Here is a 16475-nt window from a genome sequence, read left to right as displayed (position 1 = left end):
CAAGGGCAGTTTAAGGCAGCACTAATCTAACTAATTCCTAGCCTAGGGCTGCATTGGGGGGGGGGGCGGCTTGAGGGCCTGTCAATGTAGCTGCTATTACTATTGCTATTTTCCTAAGAGAGGGTCCTGTTGGCCAAGGCCAGCCCTGAACTCACACCACAGCCAAGGATGACCTTGAACTGCCCCCCCTCCAAGTTTCCTGCCATCCAAGTGCTTAGGTGTGGGCCAGCAGGCCCAGTCTGGAGACTGTTTTTACTGTACACCACATACTAAATTACACTAACTTGAGTGTTGGGTACTTCTGTGTTCTTGAGATACTAAGTTTTAATCTGAATACAGTTAACTTTCAAGAAAACATACATCAGTTATGATCACAGATCACAACTTGTGTTGATCCTTTGATACCTATTAGGTGTGACCACATCTCTATTTAATTCAGAGGCAATTTATTTTCTATGACTGAAGCTACACCCTCCCAAATTCTATTAAGAATTAGCTGTGGGACGGGCACCACCAGTCTGGTAAATTGTCTTGTCCATTGGCTAGCTCTTCCCTCCAGGAAATTCCTTTACCTGCAACTTCTAGGCCAGTGACTCTTCTGAAACCCCACCCTCTGGCACCCCCCTCCTCTCTGAAGTCCCGCCCTCTGCCCCTCCCCAACTCTCTCCTCTCTGTTGCCCAACTTGCAAACCCTAGCTCCCTAGGCTTCTCTGTATCCTCACCTCCTTCACATAACTCAAGGTCCTTAAAGTTCCCTTTCCCCAACACAGCTGAGAACCTCTCAAACAATCTAGTCATCAAGGATAACACCAAGCCATTACTTTATGTATTTGTCTTTCTGTGTTTGTTTCCATAGAAGAGGCCACAAAATACAAGCAATTCCTCATGGCCATAATTAGAAGTCTGTTTATAGTGTCTGAGGCTTCCTAAATTCCATAAATGAGTACTGGCATTAAGCTAAAAGTGATTAAACACTATCCAAACAACCTTCCCCTTCTCAAAAATATTTTTCATCCTCAAAATATCAATTTAAGCATGACATGAATAGATCAGACAAACTCAGAGCCTGTTTCCATATTCCAACTCACTTCACTCAACTTTTTATACTTCTTAATGTAAAATTGTAAAGATCTAGAAAATTAAGTACCTGTAGCTTTAAAGTTTTAGGGTAATAGAAACTGTGATTACACACAACTTTTAAAAACTAGGAAACCTTAAAAAGTTCTAAGAAAAATGAAGTAACTTCGGTAAATATAGCTCAGGTTGAGTGTTTGACAGCCATGCCCAAGACCCTGAATTCAATCCATATAACTTAAATACATATACAGATTTCATTCATTATAACAGAATAATATACACATTTAGTTTATAGTCCTACTCTGAAAAACACTTTTTTTTTTTTTTAGAAATAAAAGTATATGATTCGTTGTTCTATTTTCAGAAAGCATTCTCAACAAACACACACAAGACTACAGATGAGTGCTGCACTGGAGAAGGTAACTCACAGGAGTGTCTCCCTAACTAGAACTGACGGGAGCATGTACTGAAGAGGGTCAAGGTGGAATTACCTTCCAGTCCCAGAGGCGGCAAGTGTCGTGGTGCTGGCATAGAGTGGTAGACCAGGAAGCAGGCCAGCATGTTTAGCTGAGATTTGTCAACAGGCTGCCCACTGAGGTAGGCATGTACAGCCGCATCACCTCCCGCTGTGAGAGGACACAAGAGGAGTTAAATGGACCAAGAACAGAGATGAGAAAAATGGGAAGGATTATTTTTATTACTCTTTCACAAGTGCAGACTCAGCCCCTGGCACAAACCAGGCAGTGCTGCACAGTACAGAGGCGAGAGTGGCTGAGGAGGTGAGACAATATACACAAATACACGAGATTACATGGTAACAAACACCCACTGTCAAAGTCACTTCTTTTCCTCCAGTATAATATTCAAGGAGAATGACTTAAGGCCAGGAGAGATTCTATTTACTCTTGGTTGGAAATGATCAAATTCCAATGCCTATCAGAGAACTTTTGAAACACAGTCTGACACAGCGAGTTTCTAGAGTGGTAGGTCTGGAGCACAGGTACAAAAACATGTCTGTAACCAAGATGCAGCCATTCAGTGAAGACATTCTCTGCAACAAGGAGGGGTGGATTGAGGAAGGGGATGAGATGGTCAATGACACATTTGCTTCTGGGACAGGAATGACCCTATCTTCATGCCAAGGTTCCTAAAAGCAACTCCTTTCTCTATCTGAGCATCATGAAAAACTGGAAAGTTGTAATTGCTGGCTGTACAATATGAGGAGATAAAGTGACCACAGAGTGGGTAGCAAATGGAACTTTAGGGGTAAAAGTTGAAGCCCCAGCAATTAAGGAACCTCTTAAACCTGTCTTATCTGTGTGTTTCTAGTAATACTGGCTTACTGCTAACTTCATTATTTAAACCAAATTCAGTTCAGTCTTCTGCTACAGGCATAAGGCAGACATTTGAACCAAAAAGAAAATTTGAGAAAACAAATAAGAGACCTAAAGATGCTTGGAAAACTGAATTCACAAAGTACCCTAAAGGGCAACAGGTACTATGCTAGGAATGGGCTGTCACTTAACACTCCTCCGAGAATTTGATAAGCCTTAATGGTATACTTCCTAATAACAAAGGCTCTCTACATGTGTTGAAATACCAAATTTAATGGAAAGAAAACACTGACACCTATTCTATAGCATTTTCACCAAAAAAAAAAAAAAATGGTGAGTCTAATGCCTATCAGAAACATTTCAAAGCTACACAGAAGCATCTGGTAAATGGAAGGGCAGTGTTCACACAGCTGCTTTCTTCATTCACTCGCCACAAGCTGCTTTACAGTCTGTTTGTCAGAAGCTATTTCCCAGCAGGACAAAGCACAGTTACTACTAGGACTAGGGTTTGTATGTACACAAAGCAGGTCACTGTCAGCTATTTGCTAGGAAGAGCTGAATGAAAAGAAAGGGATATGAAAATCCAGGAACTGGCTGCAGTCAGTCAGCTTTATGCACAAGTAATAGATGAACTGCATTCCCACAGTCACATCACTTCTCAGAGTTATGAGTAACTTTACAGTTTCCTTCCTTCTGAAGTTAGCACTTCTCCTGGCTGAGCCACGGCCACAAGATCTCATTGACTCATTCCATAAGCCCATTCCTAAAGCAGGTAAATGTATTTTTAAAAGACTTAACCAGGATTTAACTCATCAAACCATAGATTATGCTCAGGATTACCTTGTTTGACAATGGGAACTGTTAGAACAGAGAAGCCTCAGTTGAGTGTACCCTAAAAGCACAAGGGCACTGTGTCACCATACCTTGCAGCCACTCATCCAGGGTGGCATCAATAGTGCACTTCACCACAGGCAGGAACTCAGAGTTCATAAAGAGACCTCGCTTAGGGTCCTGCTGCCTCTCCTGGTGGCTTCGGGAACTGAAAAACTCTAAAATCAACTTTATTTGCCAAAGATCAGATGTATCTGACATGTCTCTCTTTTTAAGACTTCTTATAGCCTGTGTGAGGAAACAGAAAGAACAGTTTGTTTAATGAAATGGTAGGATGTTGTAATCATGTTATTTTCAGTGTTGCATTCTAGGGTTTGCTTAAAATAATGCTGACAAGATCAGCAAAAGGCTATGGTGAACCATGGGGTGTTAAAATGCAGTTGACCAAAATAAGGAGCCTTCCCTGGTGTGGCTCCACTTTCTTCAACAGAAGGCAACTTCCAAGTAAAAGGAACAAAGGTCAAGGTCATTCAGCAGTTCTACTAAAGAAGATCCACTGGTGTATAACTCTCTGGGGAAGAGGTCAAGTACAATGTCAACAGGATCAGACAGGAATCCCAGTGAGGCAGAGGGCTAACTATGGATCTTAAGAATTACCTATAAAGGTACCAAGGCTACCAAGAGAGGAGACATTCATCCATGGAGACTGCTCTAGGTGGGGGAGGGCGAGAGTTCCCGGAGCTTTAAAAAGGAAGGGAACCAGCAATCAAGAACACAGCTTAGCTACTACGCCAAGAGAGGCAGCAAGCAAAGAGCCAGCACAGCAGCAGTCACTCTCTGCAACTGACAAGAGATGGGGCCACACTGTAGCAGCCTTCTGGGCCTGTGCAACACTACTCTACATATGACAACTTTCATGCCTGAGGAATTATCTCCTGCCTAAATGCTTTTCTACTCAGCTACCCAGCAGATCATTTTAACTATCAAAGACTATTTCTTTGGCATGAAACAGAGTCCCAACTCCTAATCTATAAACTCTTCATATTTATTGAGGATTTTTAAAACTATAGGTTCTGGATGTTGCACCACCCTCTCCCACTCTAATTCAACTAAGTAGGTATAGAACAGGATTTGAAGATCTGTATTTTAAGATTCCCCAGATACATTTTAGCCAGGTTAGAAAACTATTGGCTTGGCTTAATTGCAAATCTGGGTCTGAAAAACTATGAGATGTGAGAATGCTGTATCAACAACAACTCTGATGGGAGGCCGATGCTTCAGGAAAGCTCCCAGGCATTATGTTCTACATGCCCCTATTAGGCACTTACAAACCGTCTCCCTAAATCACCAATTCCTGGTTCTCAAACTTCCTGCAGCCTTGGCCAAGGAGGTGGGATTTCATATTCAAGCAATCACTGGGGCACATATGGCTCACCTACTGCTCATTTGTGGCCTTCCTATGAAGAAGTTTTCCAGAAAGGAGGCAACAGATGGCACAGGAACACTAGAGCAAAAGAGGAAATGGTCTCTTCCTCCCCACAGCAGAAGGAGACAGAAAGGGACATGGGACTCCTAAGAGAAAGGCAGTCTTGCAGAGAGCACTCCTGCTAGCACTAGCCCAGCCTCTGTGCGACAGCATAGAGCTGTCAACTGGAAATGGTTCCCTGCTAAGATGGCGAAAAGCAAGCAAGAAACTAAAAACTGAATACATAGGAACTTCCCACACTGTTAAGTAGGTCATTTGAAATACAGGATCAATCACATCAGAACACAAACAACTTTGGAACCATACCTGATCCATTGCTATGTAGGCAGGCAACATCTCTGGGGTTTCCTGAGTAACACACTCGTAGAGTACTGAAGAAAAGAGATCCAGAATCTCCTGTTTCTATGGGGAAAAAGCACTTTTTAGCACACCAAAGCATGTTCCAAAATCAACTCAAGAAACAACTGTGGAGCAGTTACAATGCCTATTCTGCAGCTCCGAGGTAAACAGTGAAAACCAGTTACTCTCTATAAAAAGTCAAAACCCAGAAAAGGAAGGCGAGAAAACAGCACGTGATCTGATCATGATCAATCTAGGGTTTAAAAAAATGCTGTGAGAACACAGCAGAGACAAGCCTTCAGTCGGCCGGGAGTAGTGGGATACATATAGGAGCGTGGACCAACAAAGAAGCAAGGATAAACAGCATACAGGTAAGTGTAACAAGGTCTCAGAATCAAATCCAGCAGTGGGGGCTGGAGAGAGGAAGGAGTGGTAGTGGCAAAGGAAGGCACAGGCTTTATCAGAGCTGTCTCCCTGGCCTCGAAGGCATACCCTAGTCCTTACTAGCTGTGTGAACTTGGGTGTGTGATGGCTCAAGTAAGCAGTCTCCTCATCTACAAATCCAAATGATGGATATACCTGTGTACTTGGGGGGAGGGGAGATGGGAAAGGGGAGAGCATGGGAGGTGAGGAGAGAGGGGAAACTGGTTGGTATGTAAAATAAATGAAAATGAAAATAAGTTATTTAAACAAATATAAAAAAAACTGTGAGGTGAGGGGAAAGCACTGTGCAGTGAGGATGCAGCTCCTTTGCTCAGCACTCAGTGATGTTGTAAGGCAGCATCTAAACATCTTTCTGGAAGAAGCCACATCTTAGGGAGGCTGGACATTCTTCCCGAGACCACATACAATTTCAGACAACAGGCTTCAACCAGAATCACCCCACTGTTCCCTACACACTCTTCCATATCTAAACAATTTGTTGAACAAAGGTCACTAGACACCTTTGAAATTCTGAAGAGAATAGCTATGTGAAAAACAGAAAGAAGGGTTAATATACAAAGGAGACAAAACCACTAAAAATTTACAAAACCAAGAATGGTGCTAAAACACTGAGAACAAATTCTTTCAAGAATGGACACAAGAAACATCACCCATCAAAGCTAATACCGTAGAAATTGTAACCTTTTTCTCCTATTTGGATAGAAAGATATTAAATTTAATTGTAACATGTAACAGCGTGAAGGATATCATCAATCTCAAAGGCAGATATGAATATCACAGGTGGTTTTGGTTGTCTATTGATGAACTAATAAAAGTCTTGCCCTGAGGCCCAGCAAACCATATAATACTTACTTGACCCATGCTCACAGTTGGTTTGCAGAAATATTCAGCAAATGACAGAAGCGCTGGATCGGAAGTGAATGATGAAACTGTTTCTGGCTAAAAAAGAAAAGCAAACATTTAAGGGAGATAACCAACTGCTACTCCCCTTTCTGCTCACTCTTTTCATACAATGCTCCACAGGACAAAAAGCTTCCTCTGTTAGGAAGCTGCTTGAAGAAGCTTTTGCATAAGCTAATATGAAGTGCTGATCTACCAAGACACCAATAATAAACATGTCTTCTTTCTTATAAACTACCCACAAAAGGCTTTCCTCCCTCCCTCCATGTCTAACTAAAGTCTGCTTAAAAGTACAAGCACCTAAAGGCTCACAGAGACCGAACAACAACCAGCTCTGCATATATGGGACAGCTGAGTAGTTTGGCTACTATAAGAAAGGCTAAATGTCAACTGACTGCTCTCAGATCAGGAATAAGCTGAACTATAGTAATACGCTACCTCCTAACTCAGGGACAGGGAGAGCTGTTCTGTGCCTAGTCCTGAGCTGCTGAACTTGACACATCCTTGCTATATGAGCCCCAAGTACATCTGCCCATGAAATGCTTAAAAACTAAGATTAAATTAATTCCCAAGTTTAATGCTAGATTACAGAACACATTTCTAATGATGGAAAAGAATTCTAGAACACAAAATATATACTGACCCCTCCACAGTATTGAATTTTAACTCATACTTTTAACTATTTTAAATACTACTGTACTGGTAATGAATACTATGAAATAAATTAAAAATCAAGATTCATGCTGTATCGTTTCATTTTCATCAAGATTAAAGAAACAAATGATGGCTGAAAAGTGGACTCCCCTACCCAGTGGAATAGAGCCGAGCATGGTGGTGTATGCCTAAATCCCAGCACTCAGGAGACTGGGGCAAGGGAATCACAATGTGAGGTCAAGGCTGGGGTTATAGTTCATGGCAAAACATTTAATCTAGCATGTATAAAGCCACGATTCAGCCTCTAGAGATAAAGAGCAAAGGGGAGCCAGGGAGAGGTGGTGCCAACCTGGTCAACATACTGAAACACTTCCAAAAGAAAGGAAGAAGGGGGTGCGGGCGGGGAGGAGGAATAACAAGTGTTAACTAGCAAATTTCTTTCTCTACTTGAGGGACTAGCAAGTGAAATAATTAAACCAAACATTGCTTGTAGTGTGGAAGTTTATTATATGTGGCACTAAATACAAGTCTTACATAGAATATTAGAAGGATGTCTCTATTTCATTATAGGTGTCACATAAAGCAGTGGGAATCATGGTCGATTAGGTTTTACAATCTACAGCAATAAAAGAAGACACTAAATGAAACGCAACATTACCTTGAAAGTCCGGGCATCCGAGTTCCTGTTAGAAACAGTCTGCGCTAACAAACTCTGCCACCCCATTGGATCTTCTTTGTAGGACAGCTGGCCTGCCCTGAGCTTTACATACAAAACTCCATCCTTAGAAAGAATGGACCTGGGCGGAGAGAGAAAAAGATGACTTTACAGGCGGTATTAATGGTAGTTCTCTGCTGAAGCTAGCTTTTTCCAGTCCACCTTCAAAGGGGAGGACATATTCTCCATTCTCTGGCAGGATTATTCACTATGTACAAAATGAATGAGTGCATGTAAGTGAGGCTGCAGCTCCACTGCTCTGTGGGACTGGGACTCATGGGATTTTACCTGCTCAAAACTGAGCTTCTTGGGATCTTAGCTAAAATTGCGGTTCCTGTGTCCCTTGCAATATGCCTGAGACACAGCAAATACTAAAGATGTAGTAACTTCAGTAGAAAGAAAATACTAAGTAATCTAAGACCAAACAAATAGAAATTAGCTACTGCAGAATAAGACAACACAATTGGGACTAAACTATGAAACTTTTACGTGCTTTTAAAAACTTTTATGAATTTAAACAAATTACACACTTTTCAAGGTATAACATTTTAAAATGCTAAAATAATTACTTGCGTATAGTTTATTTTCCTTTTGTTAGTTGTAACAAGACAATAGCTAAAGGGAGCAAGAGAAGACATCTGACGAGCATCAGTAGTTATAAAAAGTCCCCTTTAAACCAAATCGTACTGTACCCACAGAAACCCCGTGACTGTCTAAAGTAAGTAAAATAACATGTTCTAGTTTTTCAATGAACATATATGAACATTATAGTTTGACTCTCGAATTAACACTTTTACATTCTAAAACAAATCTTGCTTCAAAGATATAGAACACACTGTTCAATATACCCTGTATGCTGTCTTGGATGAGATCAAAGAATGACAAACAATTCTCAGACCCTAATCTAGACTTTCACCTCCCTGAAGACTTCTATGCACTGCCAGAAAGACAAAAGTGAGAATTCAGTATACTTACTTCAAGTGCTGTTCCCCCTTGCTTAAATCTATGAGCAGTTCCCAGTATCTTGGCCCTTTAACTTTCATCTGCAAGAATAAATGTAAACATAGTCATTCAAAGCTGGCAAACCGAACATGTTTCTTAAAGGAAATAGTGACTTGGCTGCAATGAGCCGCTTTTAGGTTAACAAGATCCAATTGCTTACAAAAAGGATGTGAACCATGTTCTGAAGAGACACAGACTATTAGTAAAGACCACTAAGATAAGACCTCCTCTATCCTTCATAAAAATTCCTCCTGCTATTGCTGCTTTCTTAAATAGAGAGAAGGGGGACACCTTTACTGCTATGCAATTGTTTTAATTTACCCCTAGACAGACCACCTAAGTCACGCCAACTCACCTGCTTTAACAGATGAAGTTCTGGAAGAAGGGTTGGAGCCATCAGTTCTTCTTTGGTCTGTTCATACCACTGAGTGCCCTTTACAAAGATAAAACACAACCAGCATTGGCCAAATGGTCACTCTGTGCCTTCCCCTTGCTCATGGTCTGCACTTTATTAGGAAACAACACAACCTCTCTGTAGTAGCTTGAAAGAAAATAGCCCCCAAAGGGAATGGCACTATTAGGAGGTGCGCCTTGGAGAAAGTATGTCATCGTGAGGGTGGGCTTTGAAAGTCTCCTTTGCTCGAGCTATATTCAGTGTGACAAACAGTTCACTTCCTGTTGCCTGCAGATCAAGAACTCTCAGCAGTACCGTATCTGCTGTCATGTCCTGCCATGATAACAGACTAATCCTCTGGAACTGCAAGCCACCCCAATTAAAAGTTTCCCTTTATAAGAATTACAGTGGTCATTGTGTCTTCACAGCAAAAGAAACACAACACCCTCTGATAGTTTTTTTGCTTGGCAGTGCTACACTAAGTCCATGATGGCCTGGTGCATGCCAAGCAAGCATTCTAGGGCTGATCTATAGCTACAGTCTTAATACTCACACCTTAAAAGACTCAAGCCTAAATTCTATTATGAAGCATTCATCACCATCAACACTTTCACTGGGCAGCAAACCTGAAAGGGCTGTGCTTGAGAACAAGCGCCGTTTCTCAGCCTAGTTTCCACTGTGCCAATTGCTAAGAACACTCCAGCATGCCACACACCCCTCCAGTTATCACACTGCTATCACTGCATCCATGCCCGGCTATTCATTTCCTTCCGGAATATGACATCATCACCTCACTTTGACATTTCACATTTTGACAAAAAGAAGTATTTAATAATTTGGTACCTACTACATGGTTTGTAATCTGTGTGTGCATGCCAATGAAAGATCACTGAAATACACAATTTAGGGATTTCAAATGTTCAGCAAAACCAAACTAAGAATCATTCTTACCCAAATGACTCTGCAGAACAATTTAATTAGCCACATAAAGTTAAGAGTAATATTTCCCAGTGATCAGCTGTAAGGACAAAAGAACAGCTGATGATGCCAAAAACTACACCCAAACATGAGAGTGAGCCTACATGGCCTGGCAGTGAACAGCAACTTGGGAAGCTTTGTTTTTTGTGACTGTTCAACTTACTATCATCACCTTTTGCTAAAATGTTTTAAAATAACCTGGCCTACAGAGATGACAGGGACAGTTACCTTGTAAGTAACTTCTATAAGGGCATAGCAGGGTGTGTTTGTATCCACATCCACAGGTACCAGAAGCCTTGGTTCTGCACCTAACACATAGAGGTGCCGGAGGGCCTGGAGATGATACCTGAGCACAGAAAACATAGAGAAGTGACAATCACTGTTGCTGACAGACTAAAAGATGCTGGGGTGACAAATACCTTCCTATCAAGAATCTGAAATGAAGATGGAAAACTGAATTAAAAGTACAGAGAAATTCTAGTTTAATTTTTTTTTATTACACTTGTGTGTATGCCCATCTGATACCTGTATGCAGAGATCAGAGGACAACTAAAAGAGTTAGTCTCTCCTTTCACCATGTGGGTACAGGGAATTAAACTCAGGTCATCAGGCTTGGTGGCAAGCACCTTTATCTACTGAGCCATCTTGCAGGCCCCAAAGCACATAAAGAAAGTCTAAGAAACTACTTATATAATCTTTAGTCCAAGAATTCTTGGTCTGAGTTCACAGGTGAAAAAAAGTTTAACAAGGAATGTCTTAACAAGAAAATATTTATTAATGGAGCCTGAACAACTGACTTAAAACAACAGTTCCATTCAACCATTCCTGGCTTCTCTACACAATCATCCTGTCACCTATCTCAGGGACATGCTGTAGTTTTTTTCTTCAGGGTTGGTAGGGAAGGAAGGACACCAGTCAATTCTCAGAGGGCAAAGCTCTCTTGTATACATCCTTGCATACAAACAATCACACAACTCACTAACATACACAGTAAAACACTGAAGGGTGAGAGTGGCAATGTGTGTGTATATCTGTTTTTGAATTTTCACATTAAAAATTTTAACTTTAGGGCTGGAGAGATGGCTCAGTGGTTAAGAACACTGACTGTTCTTCCAGAGGACCTGAGTTTAATTCCCAGCAACCACACAATGGCTCACAACCATCTGTAATGAGATCTGGCGCCCTATGGCCTGCAGGCATACACAGAGGCAGACTGTTGTATACATAATAAATAAATAAAATCTTTAAAAAAACTTTTTATAACTTTACAAATTACATTTTAGAATCAAAACACAAATGCCTAATTTTTGGATACCATTATTAAAGAGTAATGAAATGAGATTACAATTTTTAAAAAAAGATAAAACGAGGTTGAAGAGATGACTCAGTGGGGTGGTAAAGTGCACATGGCTTAAATATGAAGGCTTGTGTTAGTTCCCCAAAACTAACATCCTGGTGCAGAGGCATACACCTGTGACTCCTCAGTGCTGGGAAAGTGAAGACAAGTGGATCCTGGGATTCTGGGACTTGGTGGCCAGCCAGTCAAGCTCTATAGTCAGTAGGAACCCTATCTCAAAAAGTAAAATGGAGAGTGACAGATGAAGATAATACCCAAGGTCAATCTTTGGCCTCCACATACACAGGACACAGGACACACACAAAACTAGTAACTTAAAAACAGAAACAAAATGTTGGGCCGTGGTGGCGCACGCCTTTAATCCCATCACTGGGAGGCAGAAACAAGTTGATCTCTGTGAGTTAGAGGCCAGCCTGGTCTACAAGAGCTACTTCCAGGACAGCCAGGGCTATTACACAAAGAGCTACTTTATTTCCCAATGCACAAAAGAGGTCCCTTTACCTGAACACTTTCCTGGAGAAGGACGCGCTAGACATTCTTGTGCTTTACATGCTCTCTAAAGCTCTGCACTGCTTGCTTCATAAGACTCCTGGGGCTACTGCTTCCTGTCACTTCTAAATTGTTTTATTTTTTTATAGGTCTTGATTTTTGTCTTTTTGATGCCATTTACACAAAACTTCTCAGCTATCATATTAAAGAAGGAATTCACATTGCCACTAAATCAAATTAAGTTTTTTTTCTTGGAATTAAATAATCTTAACAGAAAACATAGTATATATAAATATATGATGTGGGATTCCCCTCTGTATGTTGTGAATACCATTGGTTAATAAAGAAATTGCTTTGAGCCTATAGCAGAGCAGGGCAGAACAGTGGTGGGTGGGGAAAACTAAACTGAATGCTGGAAGAAGAAAGGTGGAGAGGGAGAAGCCATGTAGCCCCAACAGAGACAGATGCCAGAACTTTACCCTATGGTAAGCCACAGCCATGTGGCAATATGCAGATTACTAGAAATGAGTTAAATTAAGATATAAGTGTTAGCCAATAAGAAGCTAGAGCTAATGGGCCAAGCAGTGTTTTAAATAATATAGTTTCTGTGTGGTTATTTCAGGGCTGAGCAGCCGGGAACCAACAAGCAGCCTCCTTACAACAAATATATATTAGCCAAATATATATATATATATACACACAAACAAATATATATTAGCCAACTTCCCTTGGCTACTGAAGTTTGTATGGTAAATTTGTACCTAAAGATAACTCAATCTGGCCTACATTTGGGTTCACAAGTTTCAAAGATGTAGGAATAATCAGGTATCAGATGTCCAGAATTTTCTTCTAGTCTAATACTTTGAAAGAGATGTTTAATAGATTTAGCCAGGAAGGTAAGTTCAAAAACAAAGCAATTGCCCATGAAAGCAAAACAGACTAACTACCCTCAGATAACTCAGGAAACAATGTTAAGCAATGCACAGGACTCACCGGTTGTCAGTGCTGTGGGCTGGGAAATGTGGGTAAAGGGCACAGAGAAGAGCAGCAATGGACGAGTTAGATGTGCTCAAAGAGTACCTGCAGAGCAAATTCAGTGGGGACAGACATTATTAATTTCCATGCTTATATCTTCCAGGCATTCTTGAGCCAGCACAGTGGGGTTCTGTAACAAAGTATACTTGGTAAACAAAGTATATCCTTGGTGTTGATACATCTCTTTACAGTCAATCCCTGGATCATTTCCAGAATGACTACTATTCAAAAAAAAAAAAAGTAACATTTTACAAATGTCACAATGCAACCCAGGGATTAAGAAGCAAGGTTTATCCTAAACAACAGAGTAAGGATAATGAAGTACTTTATCATTTTGATAAATCAAAATTCAAAGATGAATATTCAGATATTAACACTAGAAACTTGGAGATTAAACATAACAGTACAGGCTGTTATAAGTATAAATCTTACAGAAAACATAACAATTTAAAAATAAAACAATCACTAAAAGGCAATGCCAGGGGCTGGAGAGATTTCTCAGCAGTTAAGAGTGTGAGCTGCTCTTCCAAAGGACCCAAGCTTGGCCCTCAGCACCCATGTTAGGCAAATCACAACTGCCTGTAACTCAAGCTCCAGGGGAACTGACACAAGAACCTGAACTCAAGTGTATAAACCTTCCGTAGACACACATAAACCATAATTAAAAATAAAATATAAAAAAAAAGACAGAAACAGAGATGAAGAAAAGTGATCCAATCTGAAAGAAAAGCCATACTAAGTAGCCATACTAAGATAGGACTTATTTGGAACAAAGAAATTTCAAAAATCATAAAATAAAAAGAATTTTGATAGTTAACATCCCTTTACCCATTCTTGTTGGCTCTTTAATTTTTATTGCTATTGCAACAATTCAGAGGTTAGGTCCTGTACAAGATAGGCAAGTACTTTATGACTGAGCTATAGCTCCAGCTTTAAACATTCATAATCCTAAATTACTAGAAAGAAGCAACTGTCACAAAACATAAAAAGAAAATGCACATCTTCCTCATTTTCTCTAACTTCCAAATTTTAATTTTTTATACTTCTAAGAGAGGTGAAAATAAGCCTATATAACTCAGAAATTAGAGCAGTTGGCCAAGGTCACAGACATCAGATTAAGTAAGTAAAGCTACAGATAAAAGAGAAGATGGCAAGAGACGTCAACCCTCTGCAACTGATGCAGAGTCAATGCAGTTCTAATTAATGTTTTATCAGGTTACTTACTATGAAAAATGACAAATTCCAACATTTATATGAAAAAGGCCAACAACAGAAAAATGTACTTTTAAAAGAAACAAAAATCACTTTTATAGATCTCTCTCATCAACTCTTTTTATTAAGGAAAAACAAAACAAAACAAATTCATTACCTTCCTCCTCCCAAAAAGAGAAGACCCAGGGCCATGTGATGGGCCAAGTGGAAACCATAGTTCATCTCTCCACCCGTCTTCATATGCAGATAGCGACAGAGCTGCAACACCTTCAGGTTCCCAGAGCCAGCCATTACCATGGCAAGAGCCAGCAGGACAACACTCAGACAGGTTTCGAGGTTGTAGGGCCCTGTCTGGTGACACAAAAACATGACTCTGCATTAACTGTAATTGAGTTTCTTAATTACCAAAATATCTGACATTGGAAGATTACAAATGTTTGTAACTTTAAAACTAAATTTATAAAAATGAATATTCTGATTATGAAATACAAATTCAATGTAAAGAGTTTAAAAATATAGCATCATAAATTAACAATGCACCACCCACTGAGAACTGACATTATCCCTAAAGACAACATTCTCTCAGAAAATCTTCCCTAAATAAATAAATTTAAAAAAAAAAAATGGGCTGGAGAGATGGCTCAGTGGTTAAGAGCACTAGCTGCTCTTCCAGAGGTTCTGAGTTCAATTCCCAGGAACCACATGGTAGCTCACAACCACCTGTAATGAGATCTGTTGCCCTCTTTTGGCCTGCAGGCAAACATGCTGTATACATAATAAACAAATCTTTAAAAACAAGTCTTCCCCATACATACATACATACATTTACAGATGAAAAGCAGACACCACCACATATGCTAACTCTCTTAGTGACTTACAAGCAATTTTTATACACAAAAAAACTATACAGCAATGGTTCTGCTACATCCAATATGTAAGAACATATGGAAATGCCATGACTTAAATACTTCAGGAATTTCTGATATTTCTAATTTTTTCGCATTATAAAAACAACTGCGTGGGTCTGTGTTGTTAACCAGGAAAATCTTGCAGTCTCTTTGGGGGGGGGGGCAATGTCTTGAGAACAACTGTATCCTCCCTAGATTTTTTTTTAATTTTTAATTTAAATAATATTTTTTTCATTTATTTTACATACCAACCAGCTTCCCCTCCACTCCCCTTTCCCATCTACTCCCTCTCCATCTGTTCTCCTCCATCACCATTTAGAAAGAGGCAGGCCGCCTGTGGGCTTGCACAGAGTTCAGTCTTGCTTCCCTAGACTTTCTGGGTTTTTTTTTTTTTTCATGAAGGAAACTTTTAGTATTCAGTAACATAAAAGAATATGAAGTGTGAAAATCCACAAATATTATATCTCTCTTATTTATTCTCTTGTCATAAGAAATAGAAACACATTCATCCTCCCAAGCTATTCAGAGTCTCAAGGGTAACCATATTCTCACCTAATTTAGTATCTTAAAACCAAAACATAAAGATGATAGTGCTTCAAATCTCCTTTATAATTCAAATAGCAAAGGTATTTGACAACCCATGAGTTTCGGGCTTATGAAATTTTCTTTGTTTACTTTATTCCCAAATAGGGGAAAGAAGAAAAAATGACTTACTACAGAAGCATTGGGTGCAGATAAATAATTCATAAAATCTTTTGCAAATTTATGCTGGAAGAAGAAAAGAAAAATTGAAAGTTAAAAGTGGAATCTTAAGGCTTTAATAGTAAAACAGAAGGAGAGCTCATAGCACAGCAGCACGAGCCAAGATATTCCTCACCAAACAGTTAAATGCTGATAAGTTTTCTGAGCCAGCAAATCGAAAACCCAGAGACAAGCAGGCTCCTGCAATTATGTAGACGTGTGCTTGCCTGAAAACAGATTACAGAAAACATAATGTTGCTGCTGTCCTTTAAAAACCCATTATCACGTATCCTCTTGGAATAAAAATAATAAATATTCATCTTCTCCAAACCAATTTTCAGCTTTCTGAGAATGCTGAAGAAGGCCCTAACCTATCGGCAGATTTCTGTAGAGTTTTGCAGATCATGTGACCTTTACTGATATAGCATGCCTCTTACATGACATTCTTTCATATACTATAAAGAAGAACAACTTTTTTTTTTTTTTTTTTTTTTTCGAGACAGGGTTTCTCTGTGGTTTTGGAGCCTGTCCTGGAACTAGCTCTTGTAGACCAGGCTGGTCTCGAACTCACAGAGATCC

The 16475-nt window shown here is 39.9% G+C and overlaps 1 protein-coding gene across 2 annotated transcripts in view; it reads right to left on the bottom strand.

Annotated features, from left to right (window-relative positions):
• The window catches only part of Anapc1 (anaphase promoting complex subunit 1), a 77093-nt gene that overhangs the window by 3810 nt on the left and 56808 nt on the right, over window positions 1-16475 (bottom strand). For both annotated transcript variants that reach the window (XM_050133285.1, XM_050133277.1), the window contains exons 36-47: window positions 16033-16123; window positions 15870-15923; window positions 14405-14598; window positions 12994-13080; window positions 10383-10500; window positions 9138-9215; window positions 8756-8823; window positions 7724-7862; window positions 6364-6450; window positions 5035-5130; window positions 3335-3530; window positions 1569-1703 (exon numbers count right to left, since the gene is read on the bottom strand). In XM_050133285.1, coding sequence (XP_049989242.1) covers window positions 1569-1703; window positions 3335-3530; window positions 5035-5130; window positions 6364-6450; window positions 7724-7862; window positions 8756-8823; window positions 9138-9215; window positions 10383-10500; window positions 12994-13080; window positions 14405-14598; window positions 15870-15923; window positions 16033-16123 — 1343 coding nt within the window. The remainder of the gene's footprint in view (window positions 1-1568; window positions 1704-3334; window positions 3531-5034; window positions 5131-6363; window positions 6451-7723; window positions 7863-8755; window positions 8824-9137; window positions 9216-10382; window positions 10501-12993; window positions 13081-14404; window positions 14599-15869; window positions 15924-16032; window positions 16124-16475) is intronic.

This window comes from Alexandromys fortis, unplaced genomic scaffold (assembly GCF_014885135.2).
Source record: "Alexandromys fortis isolate MF-2015 unplaced genomic scaffold, M_Fortis_MF-2015_v1.1 scaffold_6, whole genome shotgun sequence".
NCBI classification, from domain to species: Eukaryota; Metazoa; Chordata; class Mammalia; order Rodentia; family Cricetidae; genus Alexandromys; species Alexandromys fortis.
This window is presented reverse-complemented; position numbering and strand designations above follow the sequence as displayed.